Source organism: Oryx dammah, unplaced genomic scaffold (genome assembly GCF_014754425.2).
Source record: "Oryx dammah isolate SB20612 unplaced genomic scaffold, SCBI_Odam_1.1 HiC_scaffold_24, whole genome shotgun sequence".
NCBI lineage: Eukaryota > Metazoa > Chordata > Mammalia > Artiodactyla > Bovidae > Oryx > Oryx dammah.
Window position 1 is genome coordinate 21,611,433 of NW_024070208.1, and position 22,888 is coordinate 21,634,320.

Here is a 22,888-nt window from a genome sequence, read left to right on the forward strand (position 1 = left end):
AGGCTACGGTTTTTCCAGTGGTCATGTATGGATGCGAGAGTTGGACTGTGAAGAAAGCTGAGCGCCAAAGAATTGATGCTTTTGAACTGTGGTGTTGGAGAAGACTCTTGAGAGTCCCTTGGACTGCAAGGAGATCCAACCAGTCCATTCTAAAGGAGATCAGCCCTGGGATTTCTTTGGAAGGAATGATGCTAAAGCTGAAACTCCAGTACTTTGGCCACCTCATGCGAAGAGTTGACTCATTGGAAAAGACTTTGATGCTGGGAGGGATTGGGGGCAGGAGGAGAAGGGGATGACAGAGAATGAGATGGCTGGATGGCATCACCGACTTGATGCACATGAGTTTTGAGTGAACTCCGGGAGACGGTGATGGACAGGGAGGTCTGGCCTACTGTGATTCATGGGGTCGCAAAGAGTCGGACACGACTGAGTGACTGTACTGAACTGAACTGAAGACGTAGCAAATACAGTATTTATGGAAGCTGATTACCTGGAAATATCGTTAAAGCCATACCTGCCTACATTAATTGTTGATTGTCTTCAAGATCAGTCAGTTCAGTCACTCAGTCATATTTGACTCTTTGCCACCCCATGGACTGCAGCATGCCAGGCTTCCCTCTCCATCACCAACTCCCAGAGCTTGTTCAAATTCATGTCCATCCAGTCGGTGATGCCATCCAACCATCTCATCTTTTGTTGTTCCCTTCCCCCCTTGCCTTTAATCTTTCCCTGCATCAGGGTCTTTTCCAATGAGTCAGTTCTTCCCATCAGGTGGCCAAAGTATTAGAGCTTCAGCTTCATCATCAGTCCTTCCAATGAATATTTAAGACTGATTTCCTTTAGGACTGATTTGCTTGGTAAGTCTAGTCTCTTGACTTGCAGTGCAAGGGACTCTCGAGTCCTCTCCAACACCACAGTTGAAAAGGGTCAGTTTTTTGGTGCTCAGCTTTTTAATGGTCCAACTCTCACATCCATACATGACTACTAGAAAAACCATAGTTTTGGCTAGACAGAACTTTGTCAGCAAAGTAATGTCTCTGCTTTTTAATGTGCTGTCTAGCCTGGTCATAGCTTTTCTTCCAAGGGGAGTGGGGGAGGGAAGGGAAAGGTTAGAATGACCCCAATGGTACTGAATCAGAGTCCAAGACACCAGTAAGAACAAACCCATGAGCTTAAAAAAAAAAAAATACAGATGGAGAGATACAGAAGTCACCTCTGGATATGCGTGAAAGTGTTAGTTGCTGTGTGCAGCTCTTTGTGACCTCAAGGACTGTAGCCCACCAGGCTCCTCTGTCCATGGGATTCTCCAGACCAGAATACTGGAGTGGGTTGCCATTCCCTTCTCCAGTGGATCTTTCTAACCCAGGGATTGACCCTAGGTCTCCTGCATTGCAGGTGGATTGTTTACCTTCTGAGCCAGCAGGGAAGCCTCAAGACAGGGAAATGAACCCAGGCTTCAGCGATGAGTGCCGAATCCTAACCAATGGACCACCAGGGAGTGTCACATACCGTATATACATGTATTTCCTAGCTCTGTCTTCTTAGAGGGACTATAAGCAGTGACATCACACCCAGAACCCAGATCCTGGTTTCTAAACCCATGAAAGGAACCAGCGCTCCTCAGAGAAATGGCTGATTCTGGCGCTGAGGCAGAGAAGGTACTAGATGACCATCTTATAGTGCCAGAAAGTAAGGAGTTGCTCAAAATACAAAAGGATGAGGGCATGTCAAAGGGACATAGGAGTCAATCTGAAATAATTCCTAATGGCCAAAGCTAGAACAAATCAAGCCACAAAGCAAATGACTTACTATTGGATTATCTGCCCTCTTCAGGAGGTGGGGCTTAATTCCTGTCCACTTGAATATAGGCTGAACTTAGTGACTCACTCAGAGTGACCAGAACATGCAAATGGAAAATTAGTAACTGACACTGGAGACCCTGGTAGACCAAGGACAACTAAATGTCTGAGTATAAATAATGGAGGGGGTATGGGGGTAAAGTCTATACCCGTTTTTGTATGTTAAGATTAAAATAATGTATTTAACTCTTTAAAAGATATGTGTACCCCACATTTCAGCAGATCTTTATTAATGATCCTACTGTAGTCTCACAACTCTCTCCCCCTGTGTTGACTTGAGCACTATTCCCTACACCAGGCTGATGCTATTCTCATAATTGCCTATGTGGGCCCCTGGAAAGAGTCAGTTTCTTTAGTAAAGTCTTCTCCCCTCACTGAAGCATCACAGCATGAAATGGCAGGCCCCAGAACACACGTGTCATGGTGACCCATGCATGTTGGGGTCCTGCCCCCTCCATGAGTTCCACAACACTCTGGCTTCCTGCTACTTTCTGTATGGACCCCTTACCTTTGGCCCCATTCCTTTCTTGTATAGAGGACCACCAACTGGCCAGATCTGTACCTTACCCTACTCTTCCCATGCCTGATCCTCCGATCTGGGCTCTTTTGTACATCCTGTGAGGAGCTGTATTTAATGACAGTGGGTGATCACTGAAGATGATTGATGACTACCCAGAAATAGGTCTTATAGAAAAACACACTTTATGATGTTATAATTAAATATATTTAGATCCTCAAAAATTTTAGGAAATATAAAAAGAGCTACATAGTAATAAATCATAACAAGGTAATAAAGCACAAATAATAACAACGCAAATAATGTTATGGGCTGTCGTGATGGTCTAAGGTCAGCACCCATATGAGGTAGGCATTGTTATCCTCATTTTGTAGTTGAGGAAATTCAGGCTCAAAGAGGTTAAGTCATTTCTCAAAACCACGCAAGCAGTAGGTGGTAGCATTCAACATCTGTTCTGACTGCAAAGCCTAAACCTCAGACCCATTGTGCTATGCATTCTCCTCTGAATTCAAAAACCTAGATTTTTTTATACCCTATCTTACTAACCAGGAATAATTTTAAATATTCAGTTTCCCTCTCTTCACTCTTTTTCCAAAGGAAAACACGTATCCTGTGAGTTAAGTATTATTCAAATATCAATTCCTCTTGTTATACATCCCCTCCGGGTGACTAAGGAATATTTCCTTGGGCGTTATCCATCAGATACTCCTTGCCAGCCAGTTCGCTGCTTCAGTTCTGATACCCAATCGGCACTGTCATCTTCCTCAAAGTCCCTGTGAAAATACAATTTGGGTATTAAGCTTCCATTTAAGAAGCACAGTAAATATTTGTTGATGGGATCAAAGCAGAATACCACCATAATAATACTGACATTTTTGAAAAATGAACTCCATAATGAAACTGAACAGAGAAAAAAAAAATGGTTAGCCTTCCAAAGGTTCAGTTCTATCATTGTTTCTCTAAATGTTTCAATATAAAATCTTGTCTACTAAGTCCAAGCTGATTATAAACACACAGATCAGTCACGAATTCTATGAAAATACTGTAGCACATTACCTGTGCCAGACAGACGATCAAGATATAAACATTGATTTATGATGTAAAGTAACATGACCAGCTCCTACTAAACCAGGAATTATTAAGGTACAACTTAAATGAACACGCGCACACACTGCCAACTGTCTGGGTACTTCACATACGTATCCTCCTCATCCAGTCCAGGTTCAAGTCTCTCTGGATCCAAAATGACAGAATCCCAACCTCCATCAACATCGTCCGATGCTTCTGTTTCCTCAGACAGGGGGCCTTTCAAGAATCCTTCTGCGCCTTCAGAGGAATATTAACAGAAATTATGCCAAGTGACGCTGTCTTTATTTATTTCATGCATAGTTTTGCATTAAACTCCTCCAAAGGTTTGTTGGCTAATTGAGAGCACGGCCATGCTCTGAGGTTTTCTGTGCATGTGTGTCCAGTTGCATCTGACTCTGTGACCCCATGGACTGTAGCCCGCCAGGCTCCTCAGTCCACAGGATTTCCCAGGCAAGAATACTGAAGTGGGTTACCATTTCCTCCTCCAGGGGATTTTCCCAACCCAAGGATCGAACCCAAGTCTCCTGCATTGACGGGTGGGTTCTTTACCACTAAGTCACCATGGAAGCCAGCATATGAACCCGTATTAAAGCATTAAAAGTTGTCTTTGGACAGCTAGTTAACAGTTGACTGTTTTTCCTTTGAGCTCTTCCCTCTCCCGCAAGTCTTCCCAATGGAGGGGAATAAAATTAGGCAGTTAAGGGCACATGCACGCTATAAAAAACTTTTTCCAGATGGTATTATAATTACTTTCAGGTTTTTACTTATGAAACAATAACCTAACATAAAAATCTGGGTTCAGTCTTTATAAAAATCCTTTCACAATAGAGCTGTAATGCCTTTTTTATATAGTAACTTCCCTGAAATGACAAAAACTTTATGGACCAGAGACAAAATCTGGGACCTATACTGCTAAAATGAAAGTCAGTCATTGGGAATTCCCTAAACATTCAGTGCTTAGGACTTTCCAGGGGCCAATCCCTAGTCAGGGAACTAACAGCCCGCATGCCAACAAAATAAAATAAAAGTGCAATCATTAGCCTTGCTTAACACTTGCCTCCCAGGCACCCACCTCCCCTTGGGGCCCATAACTGTCTTCACACAGCTCTATCAGAACATGTGACACACAGCTCTACAATGCTCTGCTTGTTTGCTGGTCCCCCAAATTACAAACTCTCTCAGGGAAGGAACTATATTCTTTTTTTTTTTTTTTAATCTTAACCTAGTATATGTTAGGCACTCAATAAACACTGACCAAGTAAACAGTAAAGTGAATCTGTTATAATATAGAGCTGAGACTTGCCACACCATGGTATGCTCTACTTGGCACAATTTATCTTAGATCTTAAACCAAGCAAGATGGCTTCAGTAACTGCATTGTGAAAATTACACACACATGCACCCCCCCACGTACACACCCTTAATGTAGCCCTTTGGCCTAGATTGCTAAGGGTAGTATCATAAAACATTATGCTGTATAACTGTAGTGAAAATGTCTGTTGAAACAATAAAAAAAAAATTAAATCCTAATTGTTCACCTTTTTCTGTGTTCTATTAAACATAACAATTCAAGTACAGAGCCAAAGAAATCTTGAAGTTCCTCAGTTTACAAGGATGAAGTCTGAACTGCAGAGCCAGAAAGTGGGGTGTATCTGCATGATAAAAATGGACCATCTTCACAGTGGCTACGTGATTATTAAAATAAGCCAACAGGGACTTCCCTGGTGGTCCAGTGGCTAAGAATCCATGTTTCCAAAGCAGGGGGCCTGGGTTCGATCCCTGATGGGAGAACTGGATTCCACATGCCACAACTAAGACTTGGCACAGCCAAATAAAATAAATAGAAATATTAAAACAATAAAACAGGCAAACAAATGAGCAAACAGAAGGAATGAAGCACTATAGGAAATTTTAATTACGCCTTCAGACTGGCTAGAAAAGAGTCAAGGAAACCAAAAAAGACAATGCTCCGAAATATTTTATAACTTTAAGATCGAAGGGTTTCTGGGAGTGGGGAACAGGGAATCATCTAATGGGTACAGAGAATTATCTAATGGGTACAGAGAATTATCTAATGGGCACAGAGTGTCTGTTTTGGAAAAGTTCTGGAGATGGACCATGGTGAGGGCTGCACAGTGTGAGTGTAACTCCATGCTCCTGAACTGTACACTTAAAAGTGGCTAAGATGGTAACTTCTGTGTTACATATACAATTTTTTAAAAGAAAAATCAAAGGGTTTACACAATTATATGACAGACATGAAGACATGAATCACCTGGTCTATATATTGTGTATGTTTGAAAGGCCAAGCTGAGGTCAGCATTCTTAAGGATGTTCAACAGGGTTTCAGGGGTCTCCTTGAGCCACTGCTTACGGGGATTGTTTTCACTGTACTTTATTACAGAACCACCTAGTTGGGAAAAGACAAAAAAATTCGTGTCAAGTAAAAAAGATTTCCAGCATATAATATCTTCTAGATTATATTAAAGCCCCATATTTCAAGCGAAGCTAACTCTCTACATAAATCTATTTCACTTGCCTGTATAAGTGAAATACATGTGGTCTCATGTGTGACACCAAACACCTTCAAAGAGTGACATTAAAAAAACACAACTCTCGCTCAATAAACAACGATTAGAGAATGTTCTATGATAAAACAATAGGATTCAATCTGACTACTCACCTCTGTCGTCTTCTGCCGTTAAACTGGAGGTGAGTATGGGTGCGTTTTCCAAAGCTCTAAGAGCTGTACTGGGTACTTTTTTCTCCCACTGCCGCCTGAGAGGACCTGGTGAACTGGCTTTTAAAGTGTAAAGAAGAATTGCTGAGCATGTTCTTCTACTTATTCATCTATATACACACACAATTTCTCTAACAGCACTAGAAGTACTTCTTTTCTCTTTCAAATTCGGATCTAACACTCTTCCAAGTCTAAGTTCAGTTCAGTCGCTCAGTCATGTCCGCCTCTTAAGTAGTAAAGGGAATGAAAACGTCCAAACGGAAAGGTAAAGCTAATCATTAAAGTGAATTTTTAAATATATTATGTGTATACTCACATATTACACAATATATAAGAATAAAGGCCCAAGAGGACTTGCAGGTACTCCCTGTATGCTGTGTTTTTTAAAACATTTTTTGGCTGTACCCCACAGCATGTGGGACCTTCATTCCCTGACCAGGGATAGAACCTGCGCCGCCTGCCTTGGAAGTCTTAACCCCTGGACCACCAGGTAAGTCCCTGTATGCTGTGCTTTTTATGGTAAAGAGCACGACAAACATTATTAATACTTTTTTCTGAAGGCTTTTATTAGTAAATAGAATTTTATCTTTTAATAGGTAAATAAAATATCTCTGTAACATTAAATAAATTACTGGACAGTAAGTAAGTAAAATCACTCAGTCGTGTCCGACTCTTTGTGACCCCGGGGACTGTAGCCTACCAGGCTCCTCCCTCCATGGGATTCTCCAGGCAAGAGTACTGGAGTGGGTTGCCATTTCCTTCTCCAGGGGATCTTCCCAACCCAGGGATCGAACCTGGGTCTCCCGCATTGCAGGCAGATGCTTTAACCTCTGAGCCACCAGGGAAGCCCAAATTACTGGATAAGCAAATATAAATATGCCTGTCTACTTGCTCATGATATCTCTGACCTAGTAAGGCAGAAACTGGTATTCCTTCTATATCCCCAGTTTCCCACCTATATAATGATTAGAACTTGAATAACTTACCTTTCTCCTCTCTGTTTACTCTCCTCAGTGCACTTTCAACCAAATTTTTATTAATGCTTTCTAAGTCAGTGTGGCTGTACTTTCCACCTGGTTCTTCCCTTTGCTTTAAAAGAAATTTAAAATAAAGATTAAGATATTCTTGAATTATTACCAAAAAAAGGTAAACAAGTAGAGATAAACAGCTACTTAAACTTTAAATAAACAAATAAAACATTAACAACCACAGAACCTCACACATATGTACATGAAGAGCCATAACATCATATATTATCTGTGTGTACATTAAAAACCATATATGTGCACATACATAGGCATACATATATGTATATTAAGTCATATACTTTAATAGCCATGAATATCAGTCATTGCAAATATGAAGAAGATATATAAAAATGACAAATATTTGAGAGGTCTTTATAGAGAAAACGAGCAATGAAAAATTTCAGTATGATTTGCTATATTGGGCTTCTCAAGATGGAAATGCCGAATGAAATATTTTATAAAGTTACTTTGGGGATTTGGCTCAGCAGTAAAGAATCTGCCTGCAATGCAGGAGATACGGGTTCAATCCCTGGATCAGGAAGATCCCCTAATCCATGGGTCAGGAAAATTCCCTGGAGGAGGGGATGGCAACCAACCCACTCCAGTATTCTTGCCTGGAGAATCCCATGAACAAAGGAGCCTGGCAGGCTACAGTCCATAGGATTGCAAAGAGTTGGACATGACTGAGCAACTGAGCATGTATGTACACATAAAATTACTTTACAGATGGTCCTTGACTTATGATTGTCTAATTTATGATTTTTTTCACTTTATAATGGTGTAAAAATGATAAACACTCAGCAGAAACTGTATGTCAAATTATGAATGTTGATCTTTTCCCAGGTTAGCAATATGCCATATGATACCCTCTTGTGATGCTGGCAGAGAGCTGAAGCTCCCACTCAGCCGTGTGATCACAGAGTAAACAGCAGACAATACACTTACAGCCATTCTGCACCCAGACAGCCTCTGATTTTCACTTTCAGTTCATTCTTCAATTCAGTTCATGCTGAATTCAAAATTCAACATGACTATCTCATGTTGGCACGACATAGTCAGCACTTTATTATAAAATAGGCTTTGTGTTAGATGATTTTGCCCAACTAGAGGCTAATGGAAGTGTTCTGAGCACATGTAAGGTAGATTAAGCTAAGTTAGGAAGTTTGGTAAGTTAGGTGCATTAAATGCATTTTCAACTGGGGGGATGGGATTTCTACATCTTGATTGTGGTGCTGATTATATGACCACATACAATCACCAAAATCCATCAAATTGCATGCTAAAAATGAGTAACTTTTATTGCATATAAATGAGGCCTCAGTAAAGCTGGAAATAAACAGATATTACACAAATAAAAAAAAACACAGGGGCAGAATAGAGCCCATTTGTAGCAACATAAAGGGGTATGGTGTTATTTATTTACAACCTAAAGTTCATTCAAAAATTTACAAGTTTAATTACTAGTGTATTCCATAAACAGAATTGCTTGTTGTTACTACATCTTTTCCTTTGGGAGTTAAAAAAGGTGGGTCAAAATGATGAAGAAAGAAAAAATTATCAATAGGACATGAGTTACTGGTGTAGGTGTGGCAACTAGAAGTGGATTGGCAGTTACTATTCATGATTTAACTGCAGCTAACATGTAAAAGGGCACAGATGCCTAAGGCCAAACAAGATGAACAGGACCTTGAAAACTAGGCTAAAAATTGTCCACTCAATTCATGGGATAATAGTGAGTGAAGTGAAAGTCACTCAGTCGTGTTGGACTCTTTGCGACCCCATGGACTATATAGTCCATGGAATTCTCCAGGCCACAATACTGGAGTGGGTAGCTGTTCCCTTCTCCAGGGATCTTCCCAACCCAGGGATTAAACCCAGGTCTCCTGCATTGCAGGCCGATTCTTTACCAGCTGAGTCACAAAGGAAGCCCAAGAATACTGGAGTGGGTAGCCTATCCCTTCTCCAGCGCATCGTCCCAACTCAGGAATCGAACCGGGGTCTCCTGCATTGCAGGAAGATTCTTTACTAACTGAGCTATCAGGGAGAATGGGGAGGCACTAAAAGTTTTTGAACAGAAAAATGTCAAGACCATATTGTTGTTGTTGTCACCAAGTCATGTATGACTCCACGTGACCACATGGACTGCAGCAGGCCAGGCTTCCCTGTCCCTCACCATCTCCCAGAGTTTGCCCAAGTTTATGTCCATTGCATCGGTGATGCCATCCAACCATCTCATCCTGTTGCCTTCTTCTCTTTCTGCCTTCAATCGTTCCCAGATCACATTAGCGATCTACATATTATATAGTCATAAAAAGGAAGGAAATTCTGATATAGGCTGTAACACGCATGAACCTTAAAAATATTAAGTTAAGCAAAAGAGGCCAGACACGAAAGGACAAATATTGTGTGATTCCACTTACCTGAAATATCTAGTATAAGCAAATAATGTTTCTTTCATAGAGACAGAAAACAGAAAAGAGGTTATCAGGGCCTGGGGTGGGAGTCGGGGTAGGGAGGAATGGATAGTTACTGTTCAATGGGTTGCTGTTTGGGATAATGAAAAAGTATTGTGAATGTAATTAGTGTCATTAAATTCTATGCTTAAAATGGCTGAAATGATAAATTGTATGTTATATATATTTTACCACAAGGAAACCAACCAACCACGGCTAAAACAAGACTTTCATGACTGTAAGCAAAGCTAAGTTGTTCACATCTATACTGAAACCACTTGTCATCAATGATTAGAAATGACAAAACAAAATAAAATAAATGCTGGTCTAAAGTGGCTTGGTTGGCAGCACAGAAAACAGCCGTCAATTACTTCATAGGCTCAAAGACAAAAACCCCCTGAACCCAGGGACCAGGCAACAGACTTCCAAATATCTCACCCAATGGTGCCAGGTACCCCAGGAGATGGTTTCAGAAATTTAACTTTTTTATAGATTTTTTTTTATGTGGACCATTTTTAGTCTTTATTGAGTTTGTTACAATTTTGCTTTTGTTTTATGTTTTAGCTTTTTGGCCACAGGCATGTGGGATCTTTGCTCCCAGGCCAGGGACTGAACCTACACCCCCTGCATTAGAAGGCCCTGGACTGCCAGGAAAGTCCCAGGAAATTTACCTTTAAAGCACTTACCACTGTGCTTGCTTCATTTCCCAAAGTTATTCTGGTTCTGCTGGGATCTGCTCAAAGAGAAAATAGAAGGTAAAAAGAAAACACAAAAAAGGCTTCTAATGTGATTTGCATAAAGCTTGAGAGACAAAAGGAAGTTTTTAAAGTCAAAGAACCGAAGCATTAGCCTATATAGTGATATCAAGCTTTAATCACCTAATAACACACCTTAGCTGTTAAAGAGATTATTTCTGCCGTTTTATTCTGACTGTGAACATCTGAAAGTTAAGACATCTCTAATTCATTTATGCCAACCCATTTAGGTATCAGGAGGTAAGACACTCTACATACTCGAAAGGTTATTATCATCTTCAGCACAAGAGCTACCTGACTGTGATTTTCCTGACAGCTATAATAGCAGGTGAAATAGCTAACCCTCCCAAAGCCAGCTGCTTATTCCCTGACGAGGAGCCAGCAGCAGTCAGGGAAAACCCCCGGAAACCCACCCCTTGGGAGGATGGCTCTTGCCTGATTTTCTGCTGCCACAGCCTGGGGTCCATCTTTCCCCATTCATTCAGCATTTTAAGCAGTTGCTACTGAGCATCTATGATGATGGGACTGAGGCTACAAGAGGGAGCACATTTGACATGGTCCCTGCCCTCACCCAGCCTTCATTGTTCTGACGTCTCACTGTCTACATTCTCGATGGAGATGCCACCCGACACGTCCTCTGGACATGGTGGCCCTCCCCACTGGCTTACTCTTTTTTTTAGAAATTGTAAGACTACACTTTCCTATCTTGAAACTTTTCTTAGACTGTTTTTGGTGTTTCTGTTGCCCAGTATTTTAAAACTAATTTCCCACTCCCCTGGGATGTGAACCGAAGTTATGAAACGGTACATAAAATAAAATAAACACTAAAACAAACTGCTGAAGCAAAGGTAAGTGGCTATCTCTTATATAAAGGAGAAAAGGCTGAATTGTAAGACTGGAGGATTTACGTTCTTACAAAAGGAACATTTAAAATTTAACTTTAAGAAAATAGTATAGTTTAGAAAAGTTTCTGTTGTAACCAACAGGACACAATAAATCAACTACACTTAAATTAAAAAAAAAAAACTTAAAAAATAAATAAAAATGGTTTTTTTATGGTATAGAACACTAAGATAAGAGGCACTAATAAAGGAGGTTTTACAACATCTCCCTACAGTGGGTGGTCTTTTACTCATCTTAACTCTTCTCTCTTATTCTGGTCATTGTTAGATTTCTTCAGATGGAAGATCTGAGTCACTGATGTCAAAGGAAAAGGAACAAAAATAACTTTGAAAACAGAGGTGACAACTTCCAAGAGACAATAAATTACATGTGAAATTTGTTCAGGATCGACTATAGATGTATGGAAATTTGATGCAGTTGTAATGTGGGCAGTTCCAACTTTCAAAATGACTTCATTAAAAAAAATTGTTTATAAGATCTTAGGGATAACATTTCTTGTTATATTTTCATGGTTAGATTCCTAGGTGAGCCCACAGAAGCCTTCTATCTGACCCAAAACAAACTAAATACAGGTCTAATAATGAAGCAGAGAACAACTTTTACATCACTACAATCTTCAAACTAGGCTTCTTTTTTGATCCCTGGCAAACTAAATGTGTAAGATTCAATTTAGATTTATGTCTGAAGGAACAAGTAGAAAATTTTGATTTGAGGAGGATCTCTGAAAATCATCTCTAATAACTTGAAAATTATATTTTTTTCCTTTTTGTTATACTATATTTTAAACGAACACTTAAAATAAGCTTTTCAAAATTCTTACCTTTTTTTCTTGGTGTACTATGCATAGATTTTTTGGTTTCTTCTAACACCTGTTCACCATATTCTGTGATGATCTGAAAATTTAAAGCAGAGAATTTAAAGACACAAAAGATGATTTTCTTTAGATACCACCATAATGTCATTCAATTATCATTGTTCTTCCCCACAATAATAAAGTTGAAAAGGAAAAATGCCATTTAAAAAATCCAGGTCATTTAGATAGACAGACAAACAGACATTGATATATGTCCAGGAAGATCTGGAGGGATAATGCAAATTATATCCATGATTATATTTGAGGAATAGCATTGTGAAAAGAAGGGGGAAAGGAAGCTTCAAGCTTTTAGTTTTTTTAATACACATCTGCATTATTTGAATTGTTATGAGCGTGTGTAACATGTAATTGTGTTTAAAAGGAAACAAACACTTGAAAACTGTTCACAGTCAGTTCCACACACACTGTACCTCTGGGGGTAGGCACTTCTGGATAAGCCGAGCTAAAGAGCCTCTAGAGAGAAGTGTTGTAGCTGAAGGACGATGTGAAGGATTCTTTTTAAATATCTGCTTGATCAGATGCTGCAGCTCATAGGAATAATGGGATGGCAGTGGGTTCATGGACCCCTGACATATTTTGAGGATAAGACTTTTCCAACTATTTGCCTGAAACTAAAAAGCAAAATTGAACTGTAAAAGTAGATACTGGGAAAGAGAATGGAAATAAGAAAATACCAGCTGAACTGAATTCATATGAATTACTTTAATTAAAAAATTTTTTTCTTTCTAGAGGTGTTAGGGTACTATTCTGATTTTTTGTTGTTGTTAATCATACTTTTCTTAGTACTTTCAAAAACTGTATTTTATTGAAGTATAGCTGATTTACATGGTGTTAACTGCTGCTATATAGCAAAGTAATTCAGTTATACATGTGTATACATTCCTTTTTATACTATTTTCCATTATGGCAAGCCACTCCAGTATTCCTGCCTGGAGAATCCCATGGACAGAGGAGCCTGGTAGGCTGCAGTCAGTGGAGCTGCACAGAGTCGAACGTGACTGAAGCAACTCAGCACCAGCACCATTATGGTTTTATCACAGGATACTGAATATAGTTCCCCATGCTATATAGTAGGACCTTGTTGTTTAATACAAATGTAATAGTTTGCATCCGCTAGTCCCAAACTCCCCCACCCCTACCCCTGTACTATTCTAAAATCTTATGGTTGTTCAGGAAAAAGGTACACATAAATAGTTAAAGATGCTCGCATCTTGAGGAAGTCTTACCATCAGTCCCCACGTGGGTACTTTATTACTCAAATCAGTGTTTTTGCAGATACACATTTTTAATATATTTAAAAAATCAAAGCATCAATAATACATATTTATGGGCTTTTAAAAATTCAAATGACCCTAGGGCTGACAGTAACTGCAACGTTTCTTCACCTCTCTCCTCCTCAAAAATCCCCAGGTCTGCTCCCTGACAAAATGCACTTTAGACTTTTCCCATTTTAAACTTCTGCTGCAAAATCCTTTTTACCTTGCATGTCACCAAGGTAGTTATTATGGTTTGACAAGTAATAGAGTGGGATATAAAATGACACACCAGAATAACATTTTAAAAGTTTTCACTGTATAATAAACATACTGCAATTAACATTCGGTTTCAGCCTTAGCAACACTTATGTGAGAACATGATGGCATTCTGCCTTGGGTGTATCACCCTACTAATACATACAAGTGAAGATATGAAAAAGGACTTATCGCAGCACAACCAAATGCTGCCTTTTCCATGCTGCTTGCCACACTTACTGGATGCTTCAGGGTACAGAGTTCATAGAGAATGCACCCCAAGGACCAGATGTCACTGGAAGCAAAAGAAGCAATGTAATGAGTGGGTTATGAGTTAGCACACAAAAATATATGTATTTTCTAATACTCCAAAATGGAAAATTACCCTACCTTTAATAAGAACAGATATCATAAGGACTTCTTAGTTACTGAAATAAAATATGCGGCAAGTTTGATCGAACACTTAGGCCACTTACAGTGATGTTCACAGAAAAACTCCCTGCTCCCCAAACCCTGCCCCTCCAAATCCAGTGGTTCAGGTATCACTTCAGGAGTACTTGGGATAAGAGGAATATCTGCGGACTCAGATTACCATAGTTGGAAGAAAGGCTTTAGAAGTCATCCTGTAAAGCCTCCAGACCCTCTGGGCTCACCAGGCCTTTGCTTCCCTGGTAGTGCAGAGGTTAAAGCGTCTGCCTGCAATGTGCGAGACCCGGGTTCGATCCCTGAGTAGGGAAGATCCCCTGGAGAAGGAAATGGCAACCCACTCCAGTATTCTTGCCTGGAGAATCCCATGGACGGAGGAGCGTGGTGGGCCCCAGTCCACGGGTCGCACTTCACTTCACTCCTGATTGACAGCTTAGTGTTCCCCTGGCTGCCTCTAGGGGGCGCATTCTTGCTCTTCAGAGCTCAGCAGAGTTCTACACCTTGCCCTACACGCCCACCCTTCTTCAAACTAAACACCTCCACTTTCCTCCATCATTCTCACCACCTAGTTGTTATCCTCCAGACTTTTTCTAGATGATAGCCTTTTCACTTTAACAAGGTTTTTTTAAAACCAATTATTTCCCCCAACTTTTCATTTTTCAAACCTTGAAACCTACAGAAAAGTTTTAAAGGCCCAAACGCGCCTTCCTAATATCCCCAGTCATTAGCATCTGCCTGCTGGCCCCTCTTCTGTCTACACCTGAACCTCTTGAAAGAAAGGCTTCAGATGTCAAACACTTCACCCCTAAGCATGTCAGCATATACAGCCTAAGAGCAAGGACACTCTCCTGCATGAATACAGTACCATTATCACACCCAAGAAATCGAACCTTAATTCAATACTATTATCTAGTATTTTGTTCAAACTCAGGTTTCCCCAATTATACCAGGAAGTTCCTTCATAGCTGTTCTGTCTCCAGTTCAGTCAATGTCACCTTATAGGAGTCTATTTAGTTGCTGCCATTTTTAGTTGCTAAGCTGTGTCCAACTCTTTTGCAACCCCATGGACTGTAGCCCGCCAGGCTCCTCTGTCCATGGGATTCTCCAGGGGATCTTCACAACCCGGGGATCACACCCACATTCCTGTATGGGCAGGTGGATTCTTTACCACTGAGACACCTGGGAAAGCCCATAGTATGGACTGCCATACCCTTTTTAGAAAGCAACTTGGCAGGAGGTAACAAAAGCCTTTAGGTGTTTCTACTTCTAGGAATTCATGCCAAGAATGTGACACTTTTATGTATTAAAAGGCATAGTAATTCAGAGTCTGTAGGAATTTAGGACACTGAAAACTAGAACCATATCAAAAAGCCAACGACAGAGGAATGTGAAATAAATTTTGGAAGAGCCATATATTAAAATATTATGCAATCATTAACAATAATCATGAAGAGTATAAATACAGGGTAAAATGAATATGATATAATGCAAAGTGAAAAAATAGGATACTAAATTATATAGAGTATATAAACTAAGTTTAGGGAAAAAAGAGAATGGATGGGGAAAAAACCCAAAATGTTATCAATAGTTTCTGTAAAACTGGGTGATCACCATGTCCTTTCTTGTATATCCTACATTTCCAACCCATCCACTGCCCATCCAGTCCATCAACGAGCACATTTTACTTGCATTCAGAAAAAAAATTACATTTTAAATTTAAGGACTTCATACTATCTTCCCATGATCAACGAACCTATCAGTCAAGTGCTTATTATCTAGCCCTTTACATGTCAACTCAATGACATGTGGTTCCCAAATTTTGCTGCACATAGGAATTACTTGGTGATCCTGGAAAATGATTGCTACCTGGTTCCCACTCCCAGACATTCATATTTAACTGGTATGGCTACGACCTGAGCTTCGGGATTTTTAAAGTCGAGAACAGCAAAGTAAGAGAAGCAGTAATATAATTCATACTATCCCCAGAAATGATTAACTTTTCTTTCAGCATTTACATGTAGCTCCTCTCAGCTCTGATGAAAACAGCTGGAAAATTTATGACTTTCACCTAGAGGCCTGGGAACTTCAATTCTACACTGCTTTCTTTTAACAACCAGACTTCATCTGTAGGCTACAATACTAGCACCAAACGGTCACCCCTGCACCAACTACATACATCACTTACCTTTTATTGTTATAAGGCATGTTTTCCCAAATTTCTGGGGGCACATAATAAGGTGTTCCCACGTACGTACAAGCAAATGCCATGGGGCTAAAACCATAAAAAGATACAGAACGATTACAGAGCATTTCTGAATAATGATATTTGGGCAACAGTCACTACTACACAAGAGAAAGAGACATACATACCTCGAGAGAAGACGGGCAGATCCAAAATCACCCAGTTTTACTTTTCCGTCTTGGGTGAGGAAGACATTCTGCATTGAAAAAGAAGAGCTCAAATCACATCTGCCATATTTCAAACATAAGGCAGAGAGCTCCAAGAGAAGCTGTCTTTCAAAGCCTGCTGTTGGTGGAGATTATATGTAGAAACGCTGATAGCCAAGTTCCCGAATGGAACACAAAACGACGAGACATCCTCTGGACAGTGACACTCCCCTGCTTGGGAATTCAGGATGACTGCTTAGAAATCTAAGGCAAGAATCACACCGTATCAGGAGACCCTGATCAACCAAGCAGGGAGCCTGTTCAGGGTAACTTTAGATGGCAGGCTCCAGTCTCAATCATTTTCCATCTGAGAATATACGGTCTTAGGAAGCAGTCTCTAAGAGAGCTGGAACATATTAACATACACTACTAAAGAGATTTACTGACCTATTTTCAGGTCGTACCTTATTGTGCTAGCATGAATGTTATATTAAGAAATATTTCTGGACTTCCTTGGCAGTCCAGGGGTTAAGAATCGGTGCTTCCAATGCAGGGCGCATGGGCTGAATCCATGGTCGGGGAACTAAGATACCACATGCCTTGGGGTGCAGGCAAAAAAAGAAATATTTCTAAAGATTAAAATGCACCCAAAAGAAAATAGAATAAAACAGAAAAGGGACTGAAAGAAACAGTTTTCAATTTTTTTTTAGGCCCCAAATGTATTCCATTTACCTTGGACTTGATGTCTCTGTGTAACACACGTTTCTTGTGAATGTGATTTACTCCAAGACACATCTGTGTAAACCAATGAAGTATCTGTAAAAAAAAAAAAAAAAAGGCATGCAAGAATGCAATAACTGGGGCATGGTAACCCGAAATTCTTAAGAATCATCTTTAGGCCTTAGCTGACCTGGGTTTTACATAATGTGAATACAGAACTAAAAATAACATAGTTCAAGTAAGTAAGATTCATTGCTGTCTGGAGAAATTGAGAAAAGCTGTGAATCAATCCCAATGTACCATCTCATGAATGATCCAAATAACAATTTATTTATTTGGCCCTGCCGTGCAGCTTGCAGGATCTTAGTTCTCTGACCAGGGATTGAACCAGGGTCCTCAGCAGTGAAAGGGTGGAGTCCTAACCATCGGACAGCCAGGGAATTTCCAACAGTTTATTTTAATAAAACTCCCACTATATTTTTCTTGTATTTAACCAAATAAAAAATTTCTTAAAAATACATATAAAAGTAGTTCACCACTTAAAATGAATATGCTATAACTTTTTATAGTGTAATCATTACATCAGATTTCATTCACTTTTTCAGAATATTCAGATATTAACATTAAAATATTTCATTATATTTCCAACAATCTTTGGAAGCCAAGGCTGGCCTCCTACAATGGAACCCATATTCTTAACAACACAACTTCTAAATGAAAAATATTTATACTAATATACTCTTAAAATATGTTATACCCTATATCAAACTTAGCCCCAGTAAAGCTATTTATTTAAATATTTTCCTTGGTCAATTCATTCCAATAACATTTAATGTGCAACTTTCCACTAAAAAGGCACTAAGCATTTAAAGAGAATATGCTAAACTGTGAAAGAAAAGAGACAAAGAATAGGGACTCCTGAAAAACAGAAATGCAGGTTTCATCCTTCAGATGATGGAGAATTACAAAAGAAATCCATGTGCCTTCTAAAATTTCAATACAAAGAGTAAAAATTTTAAATATTTAGTACAAAATATGATGGGTAAGACAACTGTGAAATTCTAATCATGGAAGTGGTTATTCTTTGATATTTCATAAGCCTATACCTACTTTACCTCTTAAAAACATCCCAGGCAGTCACATCCTGACAACACACTGACGAACATCATGAATACACAAAGTCATTACTAACTAATGTGCTAGGTAAGCACAGACAGCAATGTTTTTAACTTATTCAAATTTTATGAGAAAAGTTGCTTCTAAACCTTGAGGGAAACTTGGGGACTTCCCTGGTGGTTCAGTGGTTAAGACTCTGCCCCCACTGCAGGGCACGTGAGTTTGATCCCTGGTCAGGGAACTAAGATCCTGTATGCTGCCTGGTGGGCTTCCCCGCTGGCTAAGCTGGTAAAGAATCCGCCTGCAATGTGGGAAACCTGGGTTCGATCCCTGGGTTGGGAAGATTCCCCTGGAGGAGGGAAAAGAGTTAGACACGACTGAGCAACTTTCACTTTTACGCTACCTGGTATGGCCAAAAAGAAAAAAAGAATTAAAACAAACAAACCTTGAGCGAAACTTATGTAAGTTAGTCTCTTACCATATCTTCAGGAAACAACTTCCCTTTCTGATGTTTAATCTTCTGCATCAGGTCCCCTCCATCACAATATTCCATTACAATGTACAGATGTCCTTCAGCTGCAACAAATTAAAAGTCCCCGTGACCGTGAATTCTGAATGAAATTCAGAAATGCATGTATTGGGGGAAATTCATATTTACCTTCAAATGACTCTTTAAAGGCAACGATATTGGGGTGTTTCATTTTGGCCAACAGAACAGCCTCCTTCCTAGAAATCCGTGTGTCAGACAAAGACTAGAAGAAGGTTTAAAAAAGTGTAAATGTAGTACTTCATTTAAAAACTGACAGTAAAACAGTATTATAGTAGTTTGTATGATATTTTAATGTGACACAATTGAAACTGTGTCTCATTCAGGCATAATTTGATAGCACTGTTCAGTTCAGTTCAGTTCAGTCACTCAGTCGTGTCTGACTCTTTGCGAGCACTGTACTTTGAACCAACTTAAGTTTATCAAATCCCACAAGGAAACGTGGGGATTTTTCAACTATGGCTATACGTATTTTGCCTGCTTAAGCTGACCTCTTACACCTTTACAAGTATAGAATGTAAATTAGTTTTAATATTAACCTAAGCACAGAGGGATTGGGGGCAGGAGAAGGGGACAACAGAGGATGAGATGGCTGGATGGCATCACTGACTCAATGGACATGAGTTTGAGTGAACTCCGGGAGTTGGTGATGGACAGGGAAGCCTAGCGTGCTGCAGTCCATGGGATCGCAAAGAGTCGGACACGACTGAGTGACTGAACTGAACTGAACTGAAGCATAAGCTGACTTATGCTTAGAGGCAGTATGCCATCAACCACAGGAGCTTCCTGGGTGGGGAATTCCCTGGAGGGGACCATAGTAACCCACTCCAGTATTCTTGCCTGGAGAATCCCATGGACAGAGAAGCCTGGTGGGCTACAGTCCCTGGGGTCACAGAATCAGACACAACTGAAGCGACTGAGCAGAAGCAGGAAGCACAGAAGACAGATCAAGACCTTGTAAAGCTAGTGAATAAACCTGTTAAATCTTTCGCACAAAAGAACAATCCCATGTTAAATTTCAAGAACTTGCTTTCCGATACAAACAACATGTACACTTTCAACATGAGGTAACTGCTTTAGCAGTGACCTTGGGAAGCCTTATTTCCTTCATGGCAAACATCCGATTACTGCTCTCCTGCTGAACCAAAAGGGCTCTGCCGAAGGAGCCCTCCCCGATGACTCTCAGGACCCTGTAGCTGTCCATGCTGGGCACCACACAGCTGGGCCTACTCCCGCAGTCACCGCTGGCTCTCCCAACCTGCATTCAAAATCAGAAACAAGGGGGAATTCAATTTATTTTCAAAAGGCAGAATGAATTCAAAGTAGCTCTATCCCCACAATAGAACAGCTTATTCCCTTTATTCATTCAACAGGTGGACATGGAGTATCCATGCCAGGTTTTATAATCCCGAAAAAAATCTCTCACGGCCCCAGACATCACTCACATTCCAGGTGAGACCACGGACCTCAAAAATGCAGGATAGTGGGTCTTACAGGAAAAGCCACGCTGGCCTCTGGTAGAGGTATCCTGGGGAATTAGAAAGATGACACTCAGGCTGAAGCCTGAATGGAAGATACCTAGGCAAAGAGGAAGAGGGATGGAGGCAGGAGGGAATAGCCCATTTAAGAGCAAAAGAGACTGTTTCAAATCAAGGAACTGAAAGAGGGCAGTAAGGCAGGTAAGGCAGACTGGGCCTAGTAAGCTAAGCTCAGGTTGGTGGATTTTTATCCTGTAGTCATGAACCAGCTCTCTGAAGGGTTTAAACTGAGAGAGCAGATTTACATCTTAGAAAAATTACTCATGCTGGCTGCAGAGCAATGGACCAGACAGAGGAGACGGGAGGAGGGCCAGAGCAGGACTCCTACCATAGAAAAGGCAGGAATGTGATGACGGAATGGAATAGGGCGGTGACAGTGGGGATGAAGGGGGCTTCCCTGGTGGCTCAGTGGTAAAGAATCTGCCTGCCAATGCAAGAGACCTGGGTTTGATCCCTGGGTCAGGAAGATCCCCCAAAGAAGGGAATGGCAACCCACTCCAGTATTCTTGCTTGGGAAATACCATGGACAGAGGAAGCTGGTGGGCTATACAGTCCATGGGGTCGCAGAGTCTGGCACGACTGAGCGTACACACACACACACACACACACACACACACACGAAATGGGGATGAAGACAACAGGAAAGACACTTGTAAAAGAACTGGCAAGATTTTGGGTAACGGATTTCTGGGAGACAAGTAGGGAGAAGGGGACTAAGGAGACTCTGGTTTCTGGTGTAAATTGGGCAAGTATTGATACCATTCTCTAAGAAAAGGGAAAGGCCTGATGGTTGCACGCCTGTTTTTTTGGTTTGATTTTTCTGACTGTGGGAGTCTGGTAGGGTGTGGTGGGGAAAGATGCGGAGGAGACGTGCTTCTTTGGGGATATGCTGAGTTGGAGGTGCCTGGGACAAAGACATGTTACACAGAGTCCTTGAGCCTCAGTCTTCCTTTCTATTTCCTGGGTGAAGCAGCTTCTGGATCTCCTAATACATTAGAGAAGATGAATATTCCCTGGTACCTAGGGGGCCCTGAATAAATGGCAGCTATTATTAGTATTTGGGGGCTTCCCAGATGGCACCTAGTGATAAAGAATCACTGTCAATATAGGACACAGGAGACTCGGGTTCCATCCCTGGGTGGGGAAGGGCCCCTGGAGAAGGAAACGGCAACCTGCTCCAGAATTCTGGAAAATCCCACTGACAGAGGAATCTGGTGGGCTACAGTCCCTAGGGTCACAGAGTCAGACACAACTGAGCACACATTATTAGTATTAAACCTTAGAAAGGTGATGCTTTTTTTTTTTTTTCATTACCAAAACACACTGGAATGAGCTTATTCAGTTGTCACAAAACTTACTTGGAGTGTTTTATTTTCATAAAAATCATATCACAAAGATTTATGAGGTCCAGTAAAGCAAAACCACAAACCAAAACCTACAGTTCTTACTAGGAAACTCTCACCAGGAAAATAGAAATATTTTCTCCATATAACGAAATCAAGTGCACGGTCTTCAAAAACAATTCCTTTCTAAGACAGTTAGGTCTCTCAGCATCTGACCTGAAGGGGAAAAGTTCTTTGCCGCTCTTCTAAGTGACCCCTGGCGTTATGTGATTTGACAAAGAGATCTAGTTTTCCCATATATTTTGTTGTTGTTGTTTACTTGGGGTCTTTATTCCATGAATGGACAATAAATAATAAGCAAGAGCAACCTCTGACTTTTCTTAGTTGAAAATTACATTTGGCCCCTGCTGCCCACATTTGCCCCTGTTACTCAGTGATACACCCCTAAACTCATTAAGGGGTTCCCCAGTGGCGCAGCCTCGATAAAGAATCCGCCTGCAATGCAGGGGAGCGGGGTTCGATCCCTGGGTCGGGAAGATCCCCTGAAGGAGGAAATGGCAACCCACTCCTGTGTTCTTGCCTGGAGAATCCCATGGACAGAGGAGCCTGGCGGGCTACAGGTCCATGGGGTCGCAGAGTTCCATGCGACTTAGGGACTAAACAACAAACTCATTAAAAAACAACAAACTGTACAGTGTATGTTCTGAATGTGACAAAAAGCGTCCCTTCCCAAGACTATACCCATCAAAAGCTAATAGAGTGATTTGCAAACGCAAATATAGGATGCCTATGGGGTCGCACAGAGTCGGACACGACTGCAGCGACTTAGCAGCAGCAGCAGCAGCAGCAGCATAGAATACGTGCGCGGTCCGATCCTCACTGCATGAGAAGCCGCTCCGCCCCGCAGCCGGGCCAGCGCTGCCCCCGCCACCCCCGGGCCTGGGTCCGCAATCGCCGAAACGCGGGTCCCGCTTGCCCCCTCCCCGCGTGTGCGCCGCCCGCCGCTCTCGCGCTCGCGGAGGGGGTTTGTCCGGCCGGACCGCTCACCTGCTTCCCCCGCGACCCGGGTCGGCTCCCGGGT

General features: G+C 41.1%; 1 protein-coding gene across 6 annotated transcripts; it reads right to left on the reverse strand.

The window, feature by feature from the left end:
* Positions 1-2,057: 2,057 nt before the first annotated feature.
* On the reverse strand, positions 2,058-22,888 carry NEK3 (NIMA related kinase 3). Of its 6 annotated transcripts, none has more exons than XM_040267003.1 (16): positions 22,855-22,888; positions 20,014-20,184; positions 19,038-19,131; positions 18,858-18,955; positions 17,276-17,359; positions 16,526-16,593; positions 16,341-16,427; positions 13,970-14,024; positions 12,629-12,829; positions 12,165-12,237; positions 10,373-10,419; positions 7,192-7,294; positions 6,149-6,265; positions 5,741-5,875; positions 3,576-3,702; positions 2,058-3,149 (listed from the first exon to the last, which is right to left on the reverse strand). In XM_040267003.1, exons 2-16 carry the CDS (start codon positions 20,128-20,130, stop codon positions 3,068-3,070), a joined length of 1,488 nt encoding a protein of 495 aa, XP_040122937.1. In that variant the 5' UTR covers positions 20,131-20,184; positions 22,855-22,888; the 3' UTR covers positions 2,058-3,067. The 6 variants fall into 6 exon arrangements, with proteins under 6 accessions (XP_040122937.1, XP_040122942.1, XP_040122938.1 ...); XM_040267007.1 differs by lacking the exon at positions 2,058-3,149 and adding an exon at positions 4,884-4,961 and having other exon boundaries at positions 3,617-3,702; XM_040267008.1 differs by lacking the exon at positions 12,629-12,829.

Bases quoted from the DNA above. Each gene is read 5' to 3' on its own strand.
- NEK3 (XM_040267003.1), bottom strand. From the start codon at position 20,130: ATGGACAGCTACAGGGTCCTGAGAGTCATCGGGGAGGGCTCCTTCGGC. The intron at 14,025-16,340 runs GTAAGTGATGTA...TTTTGCTTCCAG, and splicing joins ATGCCTTATAACAATAAAAG to TGACATCTGGTCCTTGGGGT. The intron at 12,238-12,628 runs GTACAGTGTGTG...TTAAATTTTCAG, and splicing joins AGAAGTGCCTACCCCCAGAG to ATCATCACAGAATATGGTGA.